We start from the raw sequence: 18,670 nt of genomic DNA, 5'->3' as shown, positions 1-18,670 counted from the left end.
AAGTGTTGCCTATTTTTTAATTTGGAAACATCTTTAACACTTTTAAATGTTTATCAAATAAAAAATTACATGCTTTTGTTTTTTATTCTAATCCTCATCTTGTTCAGTTAAATGTATTCTGTCCATCCTCTTAAATATTGTATTTTATTGTAGGGTTCCTAATGATTATACTTTAATTTTGTCTTTATTGAATATATTGTCGATTCTTGTTTTAGTGTAAATGTGTGAAAGACAGGAATCCTATTCAATGGTATCTGAAAATATTGTCCAACTTAAAAACAGTTATTTTATCTAATTTTTAAAATCAAAATAATTTAACCCCTCTTTAGAGAGGAATAAAAAAAATGGTATGTTTTGGCTTTTCTCAACCCTATTCTCTATTAATCTGATCAGTATTTACTAACCTTGGTAAAATTTAGTTCCTCTTTTAATATTTATTTTCTAATATTTTATTTTGTTAAATTAGTCCCAACAAGCATTTAGACTCATCAAAATCAAACTTTTATTTGTAATTTGACATTTAAAAAAATATCCTTTTACCTTTAGCAGGTTCGTGGTCCCTACAAATTACTTTTTAAGCACAGTTTTGCCATTCTTAATGGCTAATTATTAATCACGCTTAAATCGAGAAAACTGTCTTTTAATAAGGTCTATAAAAATGATACCTTATGATGTAGTTTCTGACAGCCAGCCGATTTGAGGCTGTTTTGGTCAACATTACACATAAATATCAGAGTTAACTGACTATCATGTTCTTTCATAGCCTTTCTCTTGCAAAGTTATGCTAGCTTTCATTTCTTTTGTTGTCATTTATGATTTTCTTTGTAGGGGGTCTATTATGGTAAAGCTCTAGTTTTGAGGATAAAAAGGTAGACTGAGGGATAGAAAAGTAATTCTTTACTCTTGCTGTTCAAAAATATAACAAAGATAAACTTAGTGTTGATTGTGTTTGTTTCCCTTGCTCTCACATATAGGGGCTTTCTTCGGGTCTGGAAATTCATAATTATGTGCAAGTTCTTAGTGTTATACATGCTGCTAATCCATTATTTTCCATTTACTTAAATGTAGGATTATGGATTATTAGTGGGTCCAGCAATGTAACTGATCTTCCCTGTCTTTTTTTTTTTTTTAGCACCACTCGTCTTTTAAATATTGTTCTTATTTTCTGCATTCTCATGCTGTTTGTCATCATTTGTCATCAGCATCACTAATTCAATTTTTCTGCGCCATTGAATGTGCTCTATGTTTTATCATTATACTTTTCATTTGGGCTATGATGATTTTTATTGTAGTGCTCCTTTCCTTATCATATATTTCGTTTATTTGAAAGAATGGAATGCCTCTAAAAACCTTACTGAAAACATGAAGCTGATTTTTAAAACTTCATTTTGTAAAGTAATTATTTTAAGGAGAAGAAAGGTGAGGCATTTTTTTCAGTCATTAGCCTGTCGTTTGTCCTATGTTTCACACTTTTCCTCCAGCTAGAACTCCCAACTCCTAGGTGCACTTAATATACACATGTTTAACAGAGATATAGCCTGGCTCTAAAGCAGAGGATTAACAGACACTGGGATTTTTATGATGTCCTTCAGCTTTGTCTTGGTTGCTGGATATTTCTCCTCCTTAGAGATGAAATGACAAAGTTAGGATAAAGCAGTGTCTAGCATGATCCCTGGCCAGGCAGAGATGGACACTCAGTTCATGCTATTTTCTCTTTATTGATAGTTCCTGGTAATATTTATGATCTCCCTGGCATTGCAAACAGAACAAAATTGCCATACACTTGGAGGGCCAGGCATGCTAAGGGGCTTTGTTGGTCATTGGTGTTAAAGACAAAAGAATGTAGATTTGGCCCTAGGCCGCAGGTTCTTACCACAGGTAGTCAAAAACAGAACAGTTTAGAGGAGATGTCGAAATGATTTAAGAAGCTGAAGGACAAGCTGCTTCTTTCCAGAACTGAGAATATGTGTGGTCTTTCATCTCCTGTGTGCAGCATTTTTTCTTCAGCCAGTTCCAGGGGGGTTTTTTAAGAGTGGCTTTGCGGCTTCATTCACTGGAACACATTGTAAGTGTACCACTGTATATTGTAGAGAAGATAATTTATCTAACCTAGTTTAGAATTTTTTTATTGGAACAGTTTCATTCCTTTTCTTTCTTTTTATTTCATTTTCTGAGATTTAATAGTTGAGTTAATGATCTGCCACATTCTTTTATTTGGTGTCTTATTACTTGATGATCCTGGATATACAAGATGTTTCTGTAAAGGAGAGGTTGCCTTTTAAAATTTTAACTCAGCACAGTATAAATCTGAATCTTTCCTTGTCAATCTGTGCAATTCTTAAGTGATTTTACCAATTTTAAGACAACTTAGCTCACTTCAAGTTATGTTAGTCAGATAACCTCTAGCCTCCTCAGTGGAGGAACTTTTTCCTCAATTTTGCAACTTTCCCCAATGTACATACACATACACTTTGAATTTTATTTTCTATTTCACATATTGCCCCTTGCAAAAGTCTGTGAAAGGTTCAGCAGCTGTGTGTGGAATCTTGGTAGATTTCTTGAGAATATTTTAGATCCTGAACTCATTGACAGCTCATAAAAACATCAAATGTACCTACCCTTCCACTGTAACTCCTGATAACAGACCACTTATTATATAGTAAAAACAAATCCAAAAATACAGGTAGCAATTTCAGAACCTAATTTAGAGCTGCCTTGTTTGTGCCACAGTTAACTCTCCAAGAGCTCTGGGAAGCATGATGAAATGGATTTCCCCCACAGTTTCTTCATGAGCCAAATCTCCATATGGTACATGAATAATTGTCAAGTGCAATGAGTAAAATAAATTGTCAAATTGATATCATATGCCTGTTCACATGTGGAAACAAGGCTTCATAGGAAATAATGCTATAGAATTACTACTGAGTCAAGTTTTCTATTAGGGGTATGCCAGAACCCCAGGTAAGACAAGGGCATTATTGAGCAAAGTAGACCTAAAATATTGAGGGAACAAAATGACCTCAGAGGTTTGCTGTTGTGAGATAATGGTCCATGCTTACTGTGTCCCTTACACTCTTGAAGGAGTGTTAGAATTCAGATCTACTTCACTTGACCCTTCTCAGATTTAGGAAACAAATTGGTGTGTTCTAATGTGAGGTCTTTCTTGGAATAACTTGGACGGCAGACTGAAAGTGCTGATTCCTGGGTCCTATCCTAGAGCTGTTAAATTTTTGAGAGTGGGCCTTGAAAGGCTACATTTTTAATCAAAACTTCAGCATGAATATATTACACCCTATAAAGTGAAAGCCCATAGGGGAGGACTAGAGGATACAACTAGTGATAAAGTAGAGAATGGCAGAATCAATGGTACACATCTTAATATTTTTCTAAAAATGAAGATGGAACCTGACTACATTTTCACAAAACCCTTTCATACATTTTTGAGACTTGAGCCAACTGTTAGCCTGACTCCAAGTTAGAATGGTGTAATGAGAAAGGTGGTGTAGTGTGGTATCCTGCTGGGCAACAGGTGAATGAATGTTTTCTTCCTTTTTGCTGTCAGAAAGCATAGGGTCACAGCTGGGGGTTGTAGGATGGGAATCAGATTAAATGCTTTAATTTTTTTTTTTTTTTTTTTTGCATTTGCTGTTAGAATTTACTTGTTTATATTTTCCCAAGCCAAGAGTAAAATATTTTAAGTGTATCAAAACAGGTTTTGGGTGCTGAAAGAATAATTTTATAAACAGTGGCAGGGAAATAATAACTGAACTAGAAAAAGATCATTCAAACATAAAAAACAATATATTTTGCTTCATGCTTTTTACACTATGCTGGTTGTAGGTAGTAGTGGCTCGATAGCAAAGCACAATTATAACAAAGAATAATAACAAAAACAAACTAAAGAAAAGCATTGATTCATGTGAAGGCAACTATTTGAAAATAGGAAAATGTTTATTTATAGATCTATTCCAGTTAAATGTATTTGTCTGTCACTGAGGTTTTAGAAACCATGGATTTAAGAGCAACGTGAATTAAATGTCCAGGAAGGTGCAAAATCCCCTATACTTGTTGCCAATGCACCGACACTTAAGTAAGTCCTGACAAATCTAACATTCTGGAATTATCTTGAGGAAAGGGATGTGCATTTCTTTGGTTCAAGTGAGAGAGGCTTATTGGTTGTGTAGCTGCCGATGAGAACCTTTCTGGGTCTTCATTAAGTAGAAACTATTAAATCAACATTGAAATAAGAACTTTACAACTTATCTCTTCCAACAGATTTAGTAAATGCGTTTTTACTCTTACAGTTTAAGAGAGAAAATGAAATCGCATTTAATTGGAAAACAGCTACTAAGTCTTGTTTTCTTCCTGCGTATGATGCCATATACATGCTTAGATCCGGAGTGCATAGGTATGTCTCAGGGAGGCTGGCACAGAGTTTATGGTACAAATATTGGAGTACTGTGAGCTGCCAGAGGAGAGTTCATTTATGTGAGCTCTCCACCTTTTGGCTTACCCTATAACTTCTGCCCGTAAAGATGCTTGCTTTTATTCTGTTGTAGGCTTTGTTGCCAAAGGCAGAGGATATTTTCTTTTAAGAGAGCCCTTAGATGCTTCCTCCAGGTTGCGATTGCTGGAGCAGGGTGGGCAAGCTAGTTTTGTTATCACTGACACCCTACCGGCTCTCCTAATTCTCCAGAGAGTAAGTGTTCTTCTTAAAAATATAGCTATATCGAATGCCTCTGTGTCTTTAGACATTCTTTTAATGTGCTAGTATAAAGTAAAAGTCTTTTTGAAGATATGTTTTATAGAGAAGTGCTTTTGGGAGCCTCTTGAGATGTTCACTGGTACTGAATCGAGGTAGCTTTATGGTGGTTTAATGACAACATAGAACACTTGTAATAAAGTGCCATGTTGATATGTGTCCCAGGGCATGTTATAATTAGAGTGGATTGAACATGCTGATTTTGTTTTCACCTCTGCTCACATGGCCTCCTTTGTCTTGTCAGCGTTTTGCAACCCGAGATCTGTTGGAGGATTTCTTTATCCCCTAAAGATGAAAGAGATCTGTCAGAATGGAAATTTGGAAAATTACACATACACCTGTGAAATTAGCGAATTTGTATAAAGTTTGTATTCCAACCAGTATGCGGGATGTACAACAATGCTTTGTTTTGTGTGAGGATTTTTTTTTTTTTCTGTCTGCGCAAAGAACAAGTGTGCAGGACTGTACAGGCTTAGAATATTCATCATTAGTTATTGTGTCAAACCCAAAAGGAGGGCCAAATTGGCTGTTCCAGGAGCAGGAGGCCACACCTACTTGTGAAAAATGGAACAGATTTCTGTCATTGCCCTCGCTTTGACTATTTGGTTCAGGGTGGTGGTGGTGCTAAGACATGTCATTTTGTTAGCCACGGATGTGGGTTAATAATGAAGACTGGCCATGTTGCTGTCCCATAAAATCCCACAGACTGCAGTTGGTTTGTGCATGAACCTGATTATTAGAAGGTACTGGTGTGAGGAATGCTGAGCAGTGGAACAGGTGTGCAATCTGGCCAGGATTTGTCCCCTCAATCTTATTGGTGTTAATTGATTAGCCAGCTTTGCCTGGTTGTACAGAGCAACCTTGTTCATGTCTCAGAAAATGTTAGACCCTCAAAAGAGGGGATGAGGAGAACATTTTTGCTGTTGGAAGGTCTTGCTCTTCAAAGACTCAAACAGACGGCCATACTTTTTAAAAAACTGACATGCTGTCCCCTAGCTTTGCTTTCATATTGTAGCCACACAGTGGAAGATTCTTTAGTAAAACAACATCCTGGTCAATTGTTTGTGTTATCCAGGACTCTTGGCAGGTTTGTAGAAATAACATTTGGATCAGTCTGAAGTGGCCACAGGTCTGTTCTATCCCGGAATCATCTGAAAGAATGTTGTTATTTGAGTATTTGCTAGATTCTCTCACATTATTTGGAAGAACGGTTAACCAGCACTAAATGAGTAAACCTAACCTGCCGCTTATCAGGATTTGTCCAGGTGAAAAGTAGGTTGATTACAGATCATCAGTTGCAGTACACATAGTGTCTATCCACAATTGAGGAAAGGAGTCTGTATAAACTGTAAATTATTGTACTCTTGGTATTAAATAATAGTGTAATAAATATAATTTATACTATTACAAAGGGACTTTGGGCTAGCATTTGTATTCCAGCACAGTTGTTCCCAAACTTGAGCATAGATCAGTATCACCCACAGGATTTGTTACAACACAGATTGATGGCCCCACCCCACCCCACAGAGTTTCTGAAATCAGTAGATCTGGAGTAGGGCTCATTTCTAATTTGCATTTCTAACAAGTTCCCAGGTGATGCTAATGCTGCTGTCCAGGGACCACCTTGGAGAACCCTGTTGGCTGATCAACTACTTGTAACCAGCCAACAAAGTCAGGCATCATTTTGGAAGCAGTTCTTTTATTAAAATTTCTTTTTGGAATGTTTTATCAATAATTAATTGTAGAGGAAAAGAATCACTTTAATAGGGCAGAATCAGAATGCATATTCTTAAAAGGAGGATTATAAATAAGAAATTGACCTACTGGATGAAATGTGGGCTGTTTACAAATTTTATTAATTTAGAAGAAAACAAAGTTTACATATACAGTGACCAAAACCCGATGCAAAATTTTTTGTTGATTTTTCCCTTTAATTAAATGTTTTCCCCTCACATCTTTGTAGTGAATTAATGATCTTTTCTTCATTTCCTTCATGTAGCTGTATTGTTAAATATGAGACAAAGAAATGTATGCTGAATGTTTTTAAGGTCCAGTCTTAATTCATCTTTGCCCTGTGAGACGGTTTAAGAAATTTGGTCGCCAAAGCCCTTTTTTAGTGTTGTCTGCTGCTTCTGTTGTTGTTTTAATTTAACCTTTACATTGTCGGATTCGCTCTAGCAAGAGAAGGAAATATAAATCCACTCTGGAGTTAAAAGGCCCTGTGCCCCATTTAAAAAATTATTTTATACCTATTTTTTAAAATAACATAGAAATCACTTCTCGCTTACTTGTACTAGCTTAACTGTTATATAAACATATAAGGTATTACCGACTAATTTTTGATATAAACATAGTTGGTAGTTTTGCAGAATTTTGTTTTTTAGATAAGAATAGTAGCTATATTTTGATGGTGCTTTGAAATTTCTAAAGAAAATGTACGTGGTGTCTTGTAGAAGTCTATTAAGTTACATATATTGATTAATTCATTTATGCCACATATTATATATAAGGAGTTCTGTGTATAGGTTCACATCCTTTCCTTTCTTACTCATTAGTGCTTTAAAAAAAAATCTAACTTCCTACATTCATGCTTTTGATGTTTTTGTTAGAGCAGCAGTTCTCACTTTGGAGAAAGAAAAATGCTGCTAGTTTTATCTCACATCTTCAAGCTGACTTCTAGCAGGCCGAGAGTACATTGAACCAGGAAAGGACCATGGGTTTCACAATGTCAATTGGAATAAACTTTCTCCAATGATAGTAATAATAATAATAATTTGACACTGTGTGTCTAGATTCTTTTTATTAAATTGGCTCTCTATTCTCTCACATTGATTTGGTCTCCAATTTTATTACAATTAACTTCAATTGAAAAATCCTTATTTGAGTAAGTATGAAGTGCCTTGGCTAAATTCAAGGCACTATACTTGCTGCTTTCAGTTGCAAATGTGGGTAAGATAGAATAACAAAGGAAATAAGAAAAATGCACAGATAGCTGGAATCTAGGGTACTATATGAGCAGCGTTTCGTGCCCACCCTGCCACCAGTCTCCTATCTTGTGAATATAAAATTTGTCCTTAACTGGATTATCCTCTCACTTTGAGCTGGGGCTGTCTCATCTTGTACATTGTTGTTATCTCAGTGCCTATCACAGTGCCTGCCATGTTTAGCACCTTCAGTAAATATTAGTTAAGTGGATAACGAATCAGTTAATGAATGAATGAATACATGATAATCTCATAAAGAGAAGAGACTAAACTAATATGAAATGCCTTTCATCTTTTGTACTTATTTTCTATTAGGGGCTTTTTATTATTGACATATATCACAATCACATAAAAATATGTCATTTTGGTAATGAATATACATTTGTATTTTTTTGTGATAGAGTTACAGTCTTTAATAAACTGAGATAACTTTATGGGGCTCTGGACTGAGACCTGATTACAAAATATTTGAATTTCAGTGCCATCTCTGTCACTAACTTCCTGGGTCAATGCACAAGGCATATACTAATGAACTGAATTTTCTCAATGCCTGAGTTACTTCCTGAGAGTAAATTAGTCATTAGAGATTCTAGTTCAAATTTGTCTGTATTTCTTCCTCTGACTTTATTTTTCCTGTGATGTCAGTGTTTAATCTACTATGTAAGATTAGTTACCGCTTGCAAGGTTTGCACATGTTCTAAAAAAAATTGTTTTCTTGTTAGCATCATTCAGTTAATTTGAAGGTTCTCAGAGAAAGGCATTTTAGGGGGAATAACATTTAAATAATTTAAATTGTTTTCAAGTTTATATACAAAAACTGTTAATACTGCCATCTATAAAAATGGCCAAAGACTTTGTAGCAAATAATATTACCCCATTTTTATAAGATTAAAGAGTACATTTTTTCTCCCTAAAGATACAATTTGAATAAGACCTGACCCCTTCCCCTTCATTTTACAATGGTGTGTGGTCAAATTGAATTCTCCATTAAAAATTCTCTAATATCTTTTTTTTTGCATTAACATTTCAAAACTCAATTTAAATATTCACAGATCTCGTTTTTAATAAACTTAACGAAATTCAGGTAATTTCCTTCAACTTTCTTGATTGAAGGACAGCAGTTGGTACAGATATAAAAAAGATGTACAGCTATGAGCAAAAGCCCAAAATCAATTATATATAAGAAATAACATAACACATGGAAAGAAATTAATCAAAAAGAAGAATTTCTACCTTATGATTCTCTGGTCTGCTACCTGCAGGCAACAAATGTAAATGAAAAAAATCAACATTCTTCTGACAGATAAGAGAAAAATTAATAAAAATGTTTCCTTCCTACTAGATCCCCTGATGCAACTATTGTTAAAAGTGAGTGACTGCAGGAAGAACTTGCTCGTTTAAAGTAGTATTTTTTTAGACTACAGAAATAAGATTTTATTCTTGCTGTTAAGCTCAATTACATGAGTTAGTATGGATTTGCACTGTCCAAAGAGCGTCCCTCTTCTCTGCCCCTTCTCATTAAATGGCTCTGTGGGATATGCCTGAGACAAATGTAATAGGAACCAAGTGAGAAGCATTTTGAGGTGTGCCTACAGGGTAATGATTTATAAGAAAGTCTGCGTGTAGCAGCTGAGAACTCTAAGAGAGGAACTACTGAAAGCCACAAGATATGCCCCAGATAAAATTAGTAAAAACATATTAGTACTTTGAAGCTAGAAATGTTCCTACTGCATAATTAAGAGAGGAGGAGAACATTTTCCTGGGATTTACCTTTTTAATTTAGAGTTGGGTTATTTTTTCCCCAAAACTAATTGAATAAACAGGAAATAAATGTACAGAACATATCATACTAAATTTTTCCTGTTAGAAGAGCTTTATATTTTATATTTTGTGAATGTTATCCTGAAATTAACAGAAATACGAGACAAGAATACAGATTGTTAGGCAAGGAGTCATCCAATTTTAGTGTCAGTCCACTGCTTCCTTTTCATCATAGAGAAAATGTAACAAGTTTGAAATGAACAGTTTAATATTGTAACTCCTTTTACCTCTCAGCTGAAATAGAGTATGCCTATATAGAGTTCTGATGTATTTGTGTATTTATATACTAAATGTGAAGCAGAATTTATCCCTATTTTTTTATGTTTACATTTTGAAAGGTAGCATCATCTGACAAATGTGTCTCGATTATGATGTCATAATTCAAACATGATCTATATATGTATATATATATTTCTATATATGATATTTGAAGAAATATATATGTATATTTATATTTCTTATATTACATATACATATATATTTCTTCAAATATCAGATTTGGAGGTTCCTACTGTTTTATATACATTAGAGATCTTTATATGCCTGCTCATTTCTTTGTGAGAGTGGATCTTTTGCAAAAGAGTTTAAAAGAGCATAAAGCAGGAGCTGGCAACATGGGAGAACACCACCATTTTCATTTTCATTAATTAAGATTTTGAGAAACTTATTCCATTGCATAGATTCTTTGTTCTGTGAACAAGTAAAATGACAAAGTTTGTGATGGAAATTTTAATTTTTAATGTTAATCATGCTATCTGATATAAAAATGATACAAAATGATATACATTGGGAAGCTCTGGAATAAAAAGGTTTGGAAATATTTGTGTGTTTTCAGGGCAAACTCACCTAGTGGAATTTCAGAGCACACTGTGATGGATTATTGTAATTATTGGGAATGATAATATTTTAATGTGACTTTCATCCCACCTGTCAGTTGCAATCAAGGGTGCCCAGTATTCTGAAACAATCTCATTTTGCTAGGTGGCTAGTCTTGTGCAGCTTCTAGAATGCTTGGAATATTAATGCATGAAGCAGAGATTGAATGCTTTCTATAGTTCCATAATGACAGAGTGTCTTGTTTTAATCAAAAGGCAAGCTAAAGTAATGTATAATACATTAATGCCAATACGTGTTTAAGAGAAAATATCCCTTTTGGGGGATATTACATCAGAGCCATAAAATTTGGCATTTCTTTCCCCTGTTTATACATGACAGTGTATATTAATTTTTGTAGAACTTAATTTCCCTCCTAGATGGTTCTTATTCTGAGGTGCTTTGAATTTTCCTGAGCAGAAACAATCTGACATTTAGGTGAAGGTTGTTGTTCTGTTTATAGTAGGCTCCCAAAGTATAAATTTATTGTTGAGACAATGTATGTTGAAAGACATGTGTATTTGATCTAATGTTTACTGTGTTCTTTATCATTTCTTGCATTTCCTCATTGTTTTGCTTATTTTGCTTTGTTTTCGTTCTTACTCCTCACAATACTTGTTATTTTCTCATCTTCTTTATAGTTTTTTTTCTCAAATTTTCTTTGTCACCGTCTTGCTCTTACTCCAGTGACTATGGATGCACTTCAGGGATTTCTTTAACCCCTGAAATTGTAGCAATAATTTTCTCATAAATTCATTTATCTGGGGGACTAAGTGCTCGATTAACTGCTTCTTAACCATGCAAATCCACTTTTAAAAATTTCATTTTATTCAGCTATTACATTACCAGTGTATAGGGTTAGACTATTTAATCTTTAATATCCCATTTGTGATTTACAAACTGCAGATCATTGAAACCACCACCAAATGAAAAATCATCTGATAGGCCCAGCTTGCACAGTGCAGCTGTTGGTACTTGCTGGATGAAAAGTTTGACCATACATTGGGCTGTCCATCAGCATTGTCAGGTGTGGTGAATCTACACTTCCCTTCCTATCTTCCACTTTCTCTCCAGAGGGCAAAGGTAGCTGTAGCCAATTCAAATGGTCCTGAGCAGACAATTGTCTCTCTTTTCTAAAAATGGAAGTACTGCTTTGCACTCACTAGAATTTCCCAGTTATCCCCATCGTTCAACCAGTATAGACTATGAGAGGATGCTTACTCATTTATTCTAAGAGACAATGAACAGCATTATGGGCCTAACATATAGCACCATTGTATTCATAAGCTTGAGGATGTAAAACTAATCACTAACATTCTTAAATGAGGTAAATATTCATATTTATAAACATTAAGACTATTAATTCTGGTGAGTGTGTTTGAATATCTATAAATCGGAAGCAATTGAAGAGCTGAAATTCAGATTTCCTCACACTTGCCTGCCAAGTGGCCTCAATCAGAAGTAATTTTCTCCATGAGGGCACATGGAGCTCAGTCGTGAGCCTTTTCTGAGTAGATATTATTATTTGTGTCAAATTATGTGTGGTGATTTTTCTGAAGTGGACTTCTGTGCCCACTAATCCATACACAGGAGGTTCCTTCATTCCCTCCTTCATTGGTGCTATTAATTGTACTTGTGCTTCAAGTGTCTCTTACCCTTTTAAAATGTTGGTTTATGGCCACCGATTATCTATAAGCTTTTCCTGTTAAAGAAACATGCAATATAGAGAGTAGAGTGAGATCTGATCTTAAACCATAAATACTATGCATTTTAAAAGAAACCACTTTCCCAGAACCTGATTTGATGGTATAGCTAAAGAAATGGTTAGTTATTTCACATTTTAAAGTACAGTAAATTATATAAAGCTGATACTTGCTTTGGAAGAAATATAAGGTGGTCATCAAATGACCTGCCTGTGGCCTGTTTGAAATATTGGCAATGAGATCTCATGTTCAAAAAATTTTGAACAAATAAGCATAATGATTTTTCACCTTTTACTTGAATTTTGGTAACTTGTTTTTAAACATATAGGTGCTTCTTTTTAACTCCATGCTTGGAATTGCAAAGCAATAGCCAACATGTAAAATAAAACAACCCCTGGAATAAATAATATGAAGATCTTGTCAATAACCTTAATAAATAAAAGATTATGCATGCATAAACATACATGTGTATCTCTGTATATATAAAATCACCATAACATGACTTTGAGAATTAAGAAAAAATAAATGCTTCATGTGTACTTTTTTCTTTCAAATTTTCCCATGAGCATTTCAGTGTGATTTTTAATACAATGATTAAATTTAAATTGATATCATACTATTGAAGCCAATTTGTTGTCATTGAGCATTTTAAATAATTATTCATTACATATTCTTAATTAATCCTCATCTAAAAAAGTTAGTATATATGCTTATAATTTTATTTTTTTAAAGGAAAGCATATTTATTACTGTTAATATGTATAATAAGTATACATTCTTTTTAGTATATATAGGCTTTTATAATTGAAGAACATCAAGAAAAAAAGAACTTCTTTTTAAATTTTTCATATGAAAATATCTATTGGAGCTTTACTTTTCATTAGTAAAACTCACAGTATATATTCCAAAAGAAGTATATATATCGAAAGAAGTATATATTATAATTTCTGTTATAACTGATATTAAAAGTTACTTTACATATTGATTTACTGTGGGTATACATTATGTCAATAAAAATAATAGTAATCAAATATTTTATTTTTGGTAGACCTATAAGAATATCTTTCTGACTTTGGGGAGGTGTCTAAATATTTTAGTTGACTTTCATTAATTTGAGAAGACCAGCAAGAGAGCTGTCAATTTTTGAAGACTAGATCATTAAGCATCTATGAATAAATAATTATGTTAATATCAATTAACCATTTCCTAAGTTATCTATGTTTTATAGTTTTGTTTCTGAAGGAATGCATTCATAACTACCAAAGAGTGGTTTGCATAGCAGTATGTTATATTAATTAAAAGTATTTTTAAAATCTCTTGGCTCATGCCTGTAGTCCCAGCTTCTCTGGAGGCTGAGGTGAGAGGATCACTTAAGCCCAGGAATTTGAAACTGCAGGAAGCTATGATTGCACCACCATAAGGCAGCCTGAACTACTAAGTCAAATTCTTTCTCAAAAAATAATAATAACCTTGAATTTTCACAGTAACTTTTTCACTTGTCAGTTGGAAACCTTATTTTAGTTAACTAACCTCCTGAACTTCATTTTTCAAATCTACAAAATAAAAATAATAATAATTCTCATACCTACTTCACTGGGTTATTTTAAAGATCATGTAAAAAAGTGCTTTGAATAGTATTTCATTTTGTATATATACCACAGTACATCCATGTAACAAAACTGCCCTTATACTCCTTAAATTTATAGAAATAAAAATATAGAAAGTGATTTGAAACTCCTACATGAAACAAATGATATAGCTTATGTCTTCTTTTGATTAAAATTTGTTGTTATAATTACATTTTTTGAAAATGTAAGGGAAATATTCTATTATAGTTCTCATTAGACTTAGCATTGGTAATTAAACTTATCCCTTGAAATTATCAAATAAATGCTTTAAGGACTGCAATATTTTACATTATTACTATTTTATATATACTTTGCTTGTCTTGATTTTTGACATAATTATTCTAAAAGTGAAAGGTTATAAATTTTAAACTTGAAACAGTTAATAAGATAAAATCTAATATGAGATGCATGCCTTTTTAATGTGGTTGGTGCAAAAACGAAATCCATGGTTCTTCGTAACCCTCTACCTTGAGCATAAGGAATGTATAATAAAACACGACATGACCAGAGTGGAATTAGGGCATTCTTTTCTTCTTAATAATTGCTCCTTTGAAGAATAGAAGGTAAAACAGATTTTTAAAGGACAGAGACTCTGTAAGAAATGTTTAGTTGGATGTCCCCTCATTTAAACCCATCCAATTATTCTGTCTATGCAAAGCTGTCATATGACTTGAGTCCCTTGAAAACTTGCTTTTTGGGGAAACACTAGATACAATACTTATTTATCTACATAGATATAAAAATTATAGTATATTCAGTATTTAAAATTATTTATAAGATTGCTCCTTAGGCCCTGGAAATTTTCCAGCACATATCTAACAAGTAAGAGCGAGAGGCTGCTTGAGCCTTTGAGTATTTAGCCTGTCTGATGAGACTGCTGCCATGAGTGACAATTAGTACAAATTACCATAATTGTGTTCATTGGATAAAATGCCACATCACTTCTTTAGGAGCAAATGCAGCTTCCACTTAGTAAAATGAGTTGGGTACTTTGATTCTTTAGAGGCAGTCAGAAATTCACAATCAGCCCAGTGGTATTCCCATGTAGTCCACTTTAGATCGGTCTGAACAACTCCAGCCCTCCCTTTCCTTTCAATAAAATAGGTCCATTAATGTAGCACACCTCACTCTCATTCTCTCCAAGGGAGTTGTATTTTTATTACTGAAAAAGTATCACATAAATACAAATTACATTTTTTCATTAGAAAACCACTTTTCATTTCAGAAAAAATTCAATTAATTATGAATAGGGTTATGCTTTCATCAGGGAGAGAAATATGTAATTTTTCTTCAAGCCTCAAACACATATAATGAAATCTTTTCTCCGAATCCACTCTTAAGATGGATTTTTAAAAGTATAGACTTTATTAAAATCTCAGTTCAATTAAAATGCATTCAATTACTTTAAATCTTTATTAAAATCTCAGGTAAAATTGTACAACAGTGTAAAAGAGACTTGTACTCTTTACCAGGCAGTTAATTCTAACAAATGAACATAAAGTGCACAGTTTTGCTCTTAAAGAGAGAATCAAAAAAATAAGTTTGAGGCTTGAGGTTGGGGGTGGGGAAGGAACGGAGATGCAGGTTGCTTTCCATGTTATAGCTTACAACACTAGTTTCCTTGGACCTTTCTTGTGTGAGTCCTTGGTGGAACTACTTAGAGTATATTATTTTCCTCATCGTTGTAACAAGAAAAGGCTCTGTTTAAGGATTTTATTTCACTGTCTTCCTTGGATATTTTTGGTACAGTATCCCTGATTCTTTTTCAAGGGCCGCTTGAAGATGCCATTGAAGATGAGGAAGAAGAATGTCCATCAGAGGAAACAGACATCATCTCCAAAGGAGACTTTCCATTGGAGGAAAGCTTTTCCACAGAATTTGGACCTGAAAATCTGAGCTGTGAAGAAGTGGAATACTTCCGTAACAAAGGTAACTGTTGATGGTTGGATGTAATATGTGAGTCCACTGGGATGATTTTGTAATGTTTTAAAAAAATGCACAATAGTGCTTAAGGTGCTGACACATAATTCAACTGTCTGAAAACAAGTGCAGATTTTTTCAAACATAAAATTTTATTTCGAGGGACACAAGTAACTATTCAATAGCTGGTAATTTTTTATATTGAAACAAATATTTTCATGTTGATTGGCCAATTTACTATTCACATTCTTTATGTTATTGGCCAATTAACTATAATACATTTAATGTTGATCATTTATTCATTCATTCATTCCTTACACAAGAATTTATTGAATGTTAATTGTTTGCAAGGCACTAAATTAGGCATTAAGTATTAGCACTGAGTGAGGCAGAGAGTTCTCAACTAAGGTTCCAGCTCATTCCTTTTGAAAACTGAATGCTCTAGGTTTTTATTGTTGACTTTCAACAGTGAGAATGGTGCTTTTGACACATTAACAATATAATCCAAGAAGCACTTGAGACATATTGCAGCTTATTTTCAGCCATGAACTGGGGCCAGATGGCCTTGCCAGTGCCTATGTTCTCATGGAGCATATATACTCATTTAGTGTTTACTTTTTTCATAAGTCAGTTTAAGGTTTCTTATGATTCTTATATACTTATTTTTATTTTATTGTTTTTCAAGTCTTTTATCTCCTCCTGCACCAATGTACAGTTTTCACAAATGCCTGGACCACTTCCTTGGTTTATAATAGCTGCTTTTGCAGAGGACATAACTGGAAGTGTGTGTCCGTTTCTGTATGTTTGTCTGTGTTTGTGTATGCACCATTTTTATTCAGATGTGTTTGCTTTTCAGGCAGATAAATGTAATAAAGTGGACTTTTGTGTGTGTGTGTTTGAATTGGTTAATCAGACTTCCTAGTCTGATTAACACAGTGACAATGTAGCTTCTCAAAAAAGTGTCAATACACCTATCTTGGTGGCCATGTATATATTTAATCATTAAAAATTCCAGTATCGTTTTCTCTTGTTGATGGTGTCAACGGAAGATGTCAGAAACAAAAGATGTCAGTCAGCTCCCATCCCTGTGGTCAGTAGAACCCCAGGCCCTAAAACTGTGGAAACAGAATGGCAGCATGAGGACCTAGACACATTGAAATTCATAAAACCTCCTTAGCCATATAGACCTCAAGATGACATGTAGCATGGTCCTTGTCTCCTACATCAGAGATTTTTAATTGAAAATGAGAAAAGTATGAATGGAATAGGCCTTTTTCCTAGTGTTGACTCAGATTTCAAGCCAAATTAATATTTTTCTTAGTTGCTAGAACCATTTCTTGATGATATGTAGCTATGGCAATAAATCTAAGACCTGGCTAGAGATGGAGAATTTTTTAATTTATGCGTGAAGACATCTCAATTTTTTTCTTATTAGGAAATATTTCCTTTTGTGCGTTGTAGAGTACCTACCTTATATTGTGATATTGCAATAAAGAGAGGAACTGAGAGTTAGAAGGTGATTAAAAGAGTTAATGTATGGATTTATACCTTTAGTCAATTTAATTTATCTAGGAAGGCAGTATGATAGATATTGTATGAATTTTTAATTTGGGAAATATCTCTGCTTAAGGGCAATGTTTATGAAAGAGTACAGAACTCCAAGTTTTAAAGTAGTAGTTTCTTGGGAGAAAATAGATTTATAGCAAATGCTTACATGCTAATGTAACTATGTCTTAGGAAGGTCACCCCAGCCATATTCCCCAGAGTCCTAACTCATGAAAAAGGCTGACAGGCCTTTAGGAAGTAAGAAAACACATTAAATTAGAATTTTTCTAATTATAAACACTTGAAAAAAATGTTTAAAATCAGATGTGCAGAAAATAATATTTAGTATATGATATAGAGACCATATTAAATAATATATAACATGTATGTATTATAAAACAATTCTCTAATGTTTAGATTGAAAGTAGAAGCTCATAATGGATGGGAATAACAATTCTTATTTTCACATGATATTTTTCAGGATGAATAGTAATATTACTATGGATAGGAAAATAATTTTATTATTGTAGTCTCACAGAATGTATGACCATGGAATTCTCACTGAAGTCTGTTGGAACTGGTACAAAAGAATGAATGTTATCCATTCTTCACTTAAGTTGATTACCTACAATAGAAAGAGAATACTTTCTCTCTGGAAAATTAGAAACTAATCTTTCTGTTGAAATTCTCAATTTTTCTCATTGACACATAATTATGTGTTATGGCCAATTTTAAGGAAGATGACAGATTAGCAATTAAAAGAGTAGAAGTATTTAAATGGTTAACAATGCCACTGTCGTTATTTGAAAAGCATATAGGACATGTTCCTCTAAAGAAAGATATTTTTAGCACAGGTGTGGTGGCTCATGCTTGTATCCCAAGGCCAGGATTTGGGAGGCCAAGGTGGGTGGATCACTTGAGGTCAGGAGTTCAAGACCAGCCAGGCCAATGTGGCAAATCCCCATCTCTACTAAAAATATAAAAATCAACTAGGTGTGGGTGTGATGGTGGACACCTGTAATTCCAGCTACTCGGGAGGCTGAGGCAGGGAGAATTTTTTGAACCCAGGAGGTGGTGGAGGTTGCAGACAGCTGAGGTGCAGTGGTTGAGCCATTGCACTCCAGCCTAAGCAAGAGAGCAAGACTCCCATCTCAAAATTTAAAAAAAAAAAAAGAAAATTATTTTGGGTTCATTAATGAAACATTCTTTTTGTACATATTTTAAATCATTTATGACAATTTAAAAATGGTTGATATTTACTATAAAATGATTTGGATTATTTGGAAAGTTTCTTGTTCTAAAAGCTAGCCATGACCAAAATTTAGCTGTGACCTAGTTACTTATGTGAGTCTCAAGTATAACAATTTTGCACATTGGATTTTTTTTCTTATTAAACAAATGATAGCTTAAAAGTTCAGATCAAAAAATGTGTCTA

At 33.7% G+C, this 18,670-nt stretch overlaps 1 protein-coding gene across 5 annotated transcripts in view; it reads left to right on the top strand.

Annotated features, from left to right (window-relative positions):
• Positions 1-18,670, top strand: part of ZFPM2 (zinc finger protein, FOG family member 2) — a 473,192-nt gene that overhangs the window by 76,497 nt on the left and 378,025 nt on the right. For 3 of the 5 annotated variants that reach the window (XM_078353388.1, XM_008983371.5, XM_017965638.4), the window contains exon 2: positions 15,541-15,699. The exons of the other annotated variants lie outside the window; for them this stretch is intronic. Coding sequence is in view for 1 of the 3 variants with exons in the window: in XM_008983371.5 (XP_008981619.1) it covers positions 15,541-15,699 (159 nt within the window). In the remaining 2 variants the exon portion in view is untranslated. The remainder of the gene's footprint in view (positions 1-15,540; positions 15,700-18,670) is intronic. 5 annotated transcript variants of the gene reach the window in all.

The sequence above is a fragment of the Callithrix jacchus genome, chromosome 16, assembly GCF_049354715.1.
Source record: "Callithrix jacchus isolate 240 chromosome 16, calJac240_pri, whole genome shotgun sequence".
Taxonomy (NCBI): Eukaryota; Metazoa; Chordata; class Mammalia; order Primates; family Cebidae; genus Callithrix; species Callithrix jacchus.
The sequence above is the reverse complement of the archived record's forward strand: the minus strand, read 5'-3'. Positions and strand labels throughout refer to the sequence as shown.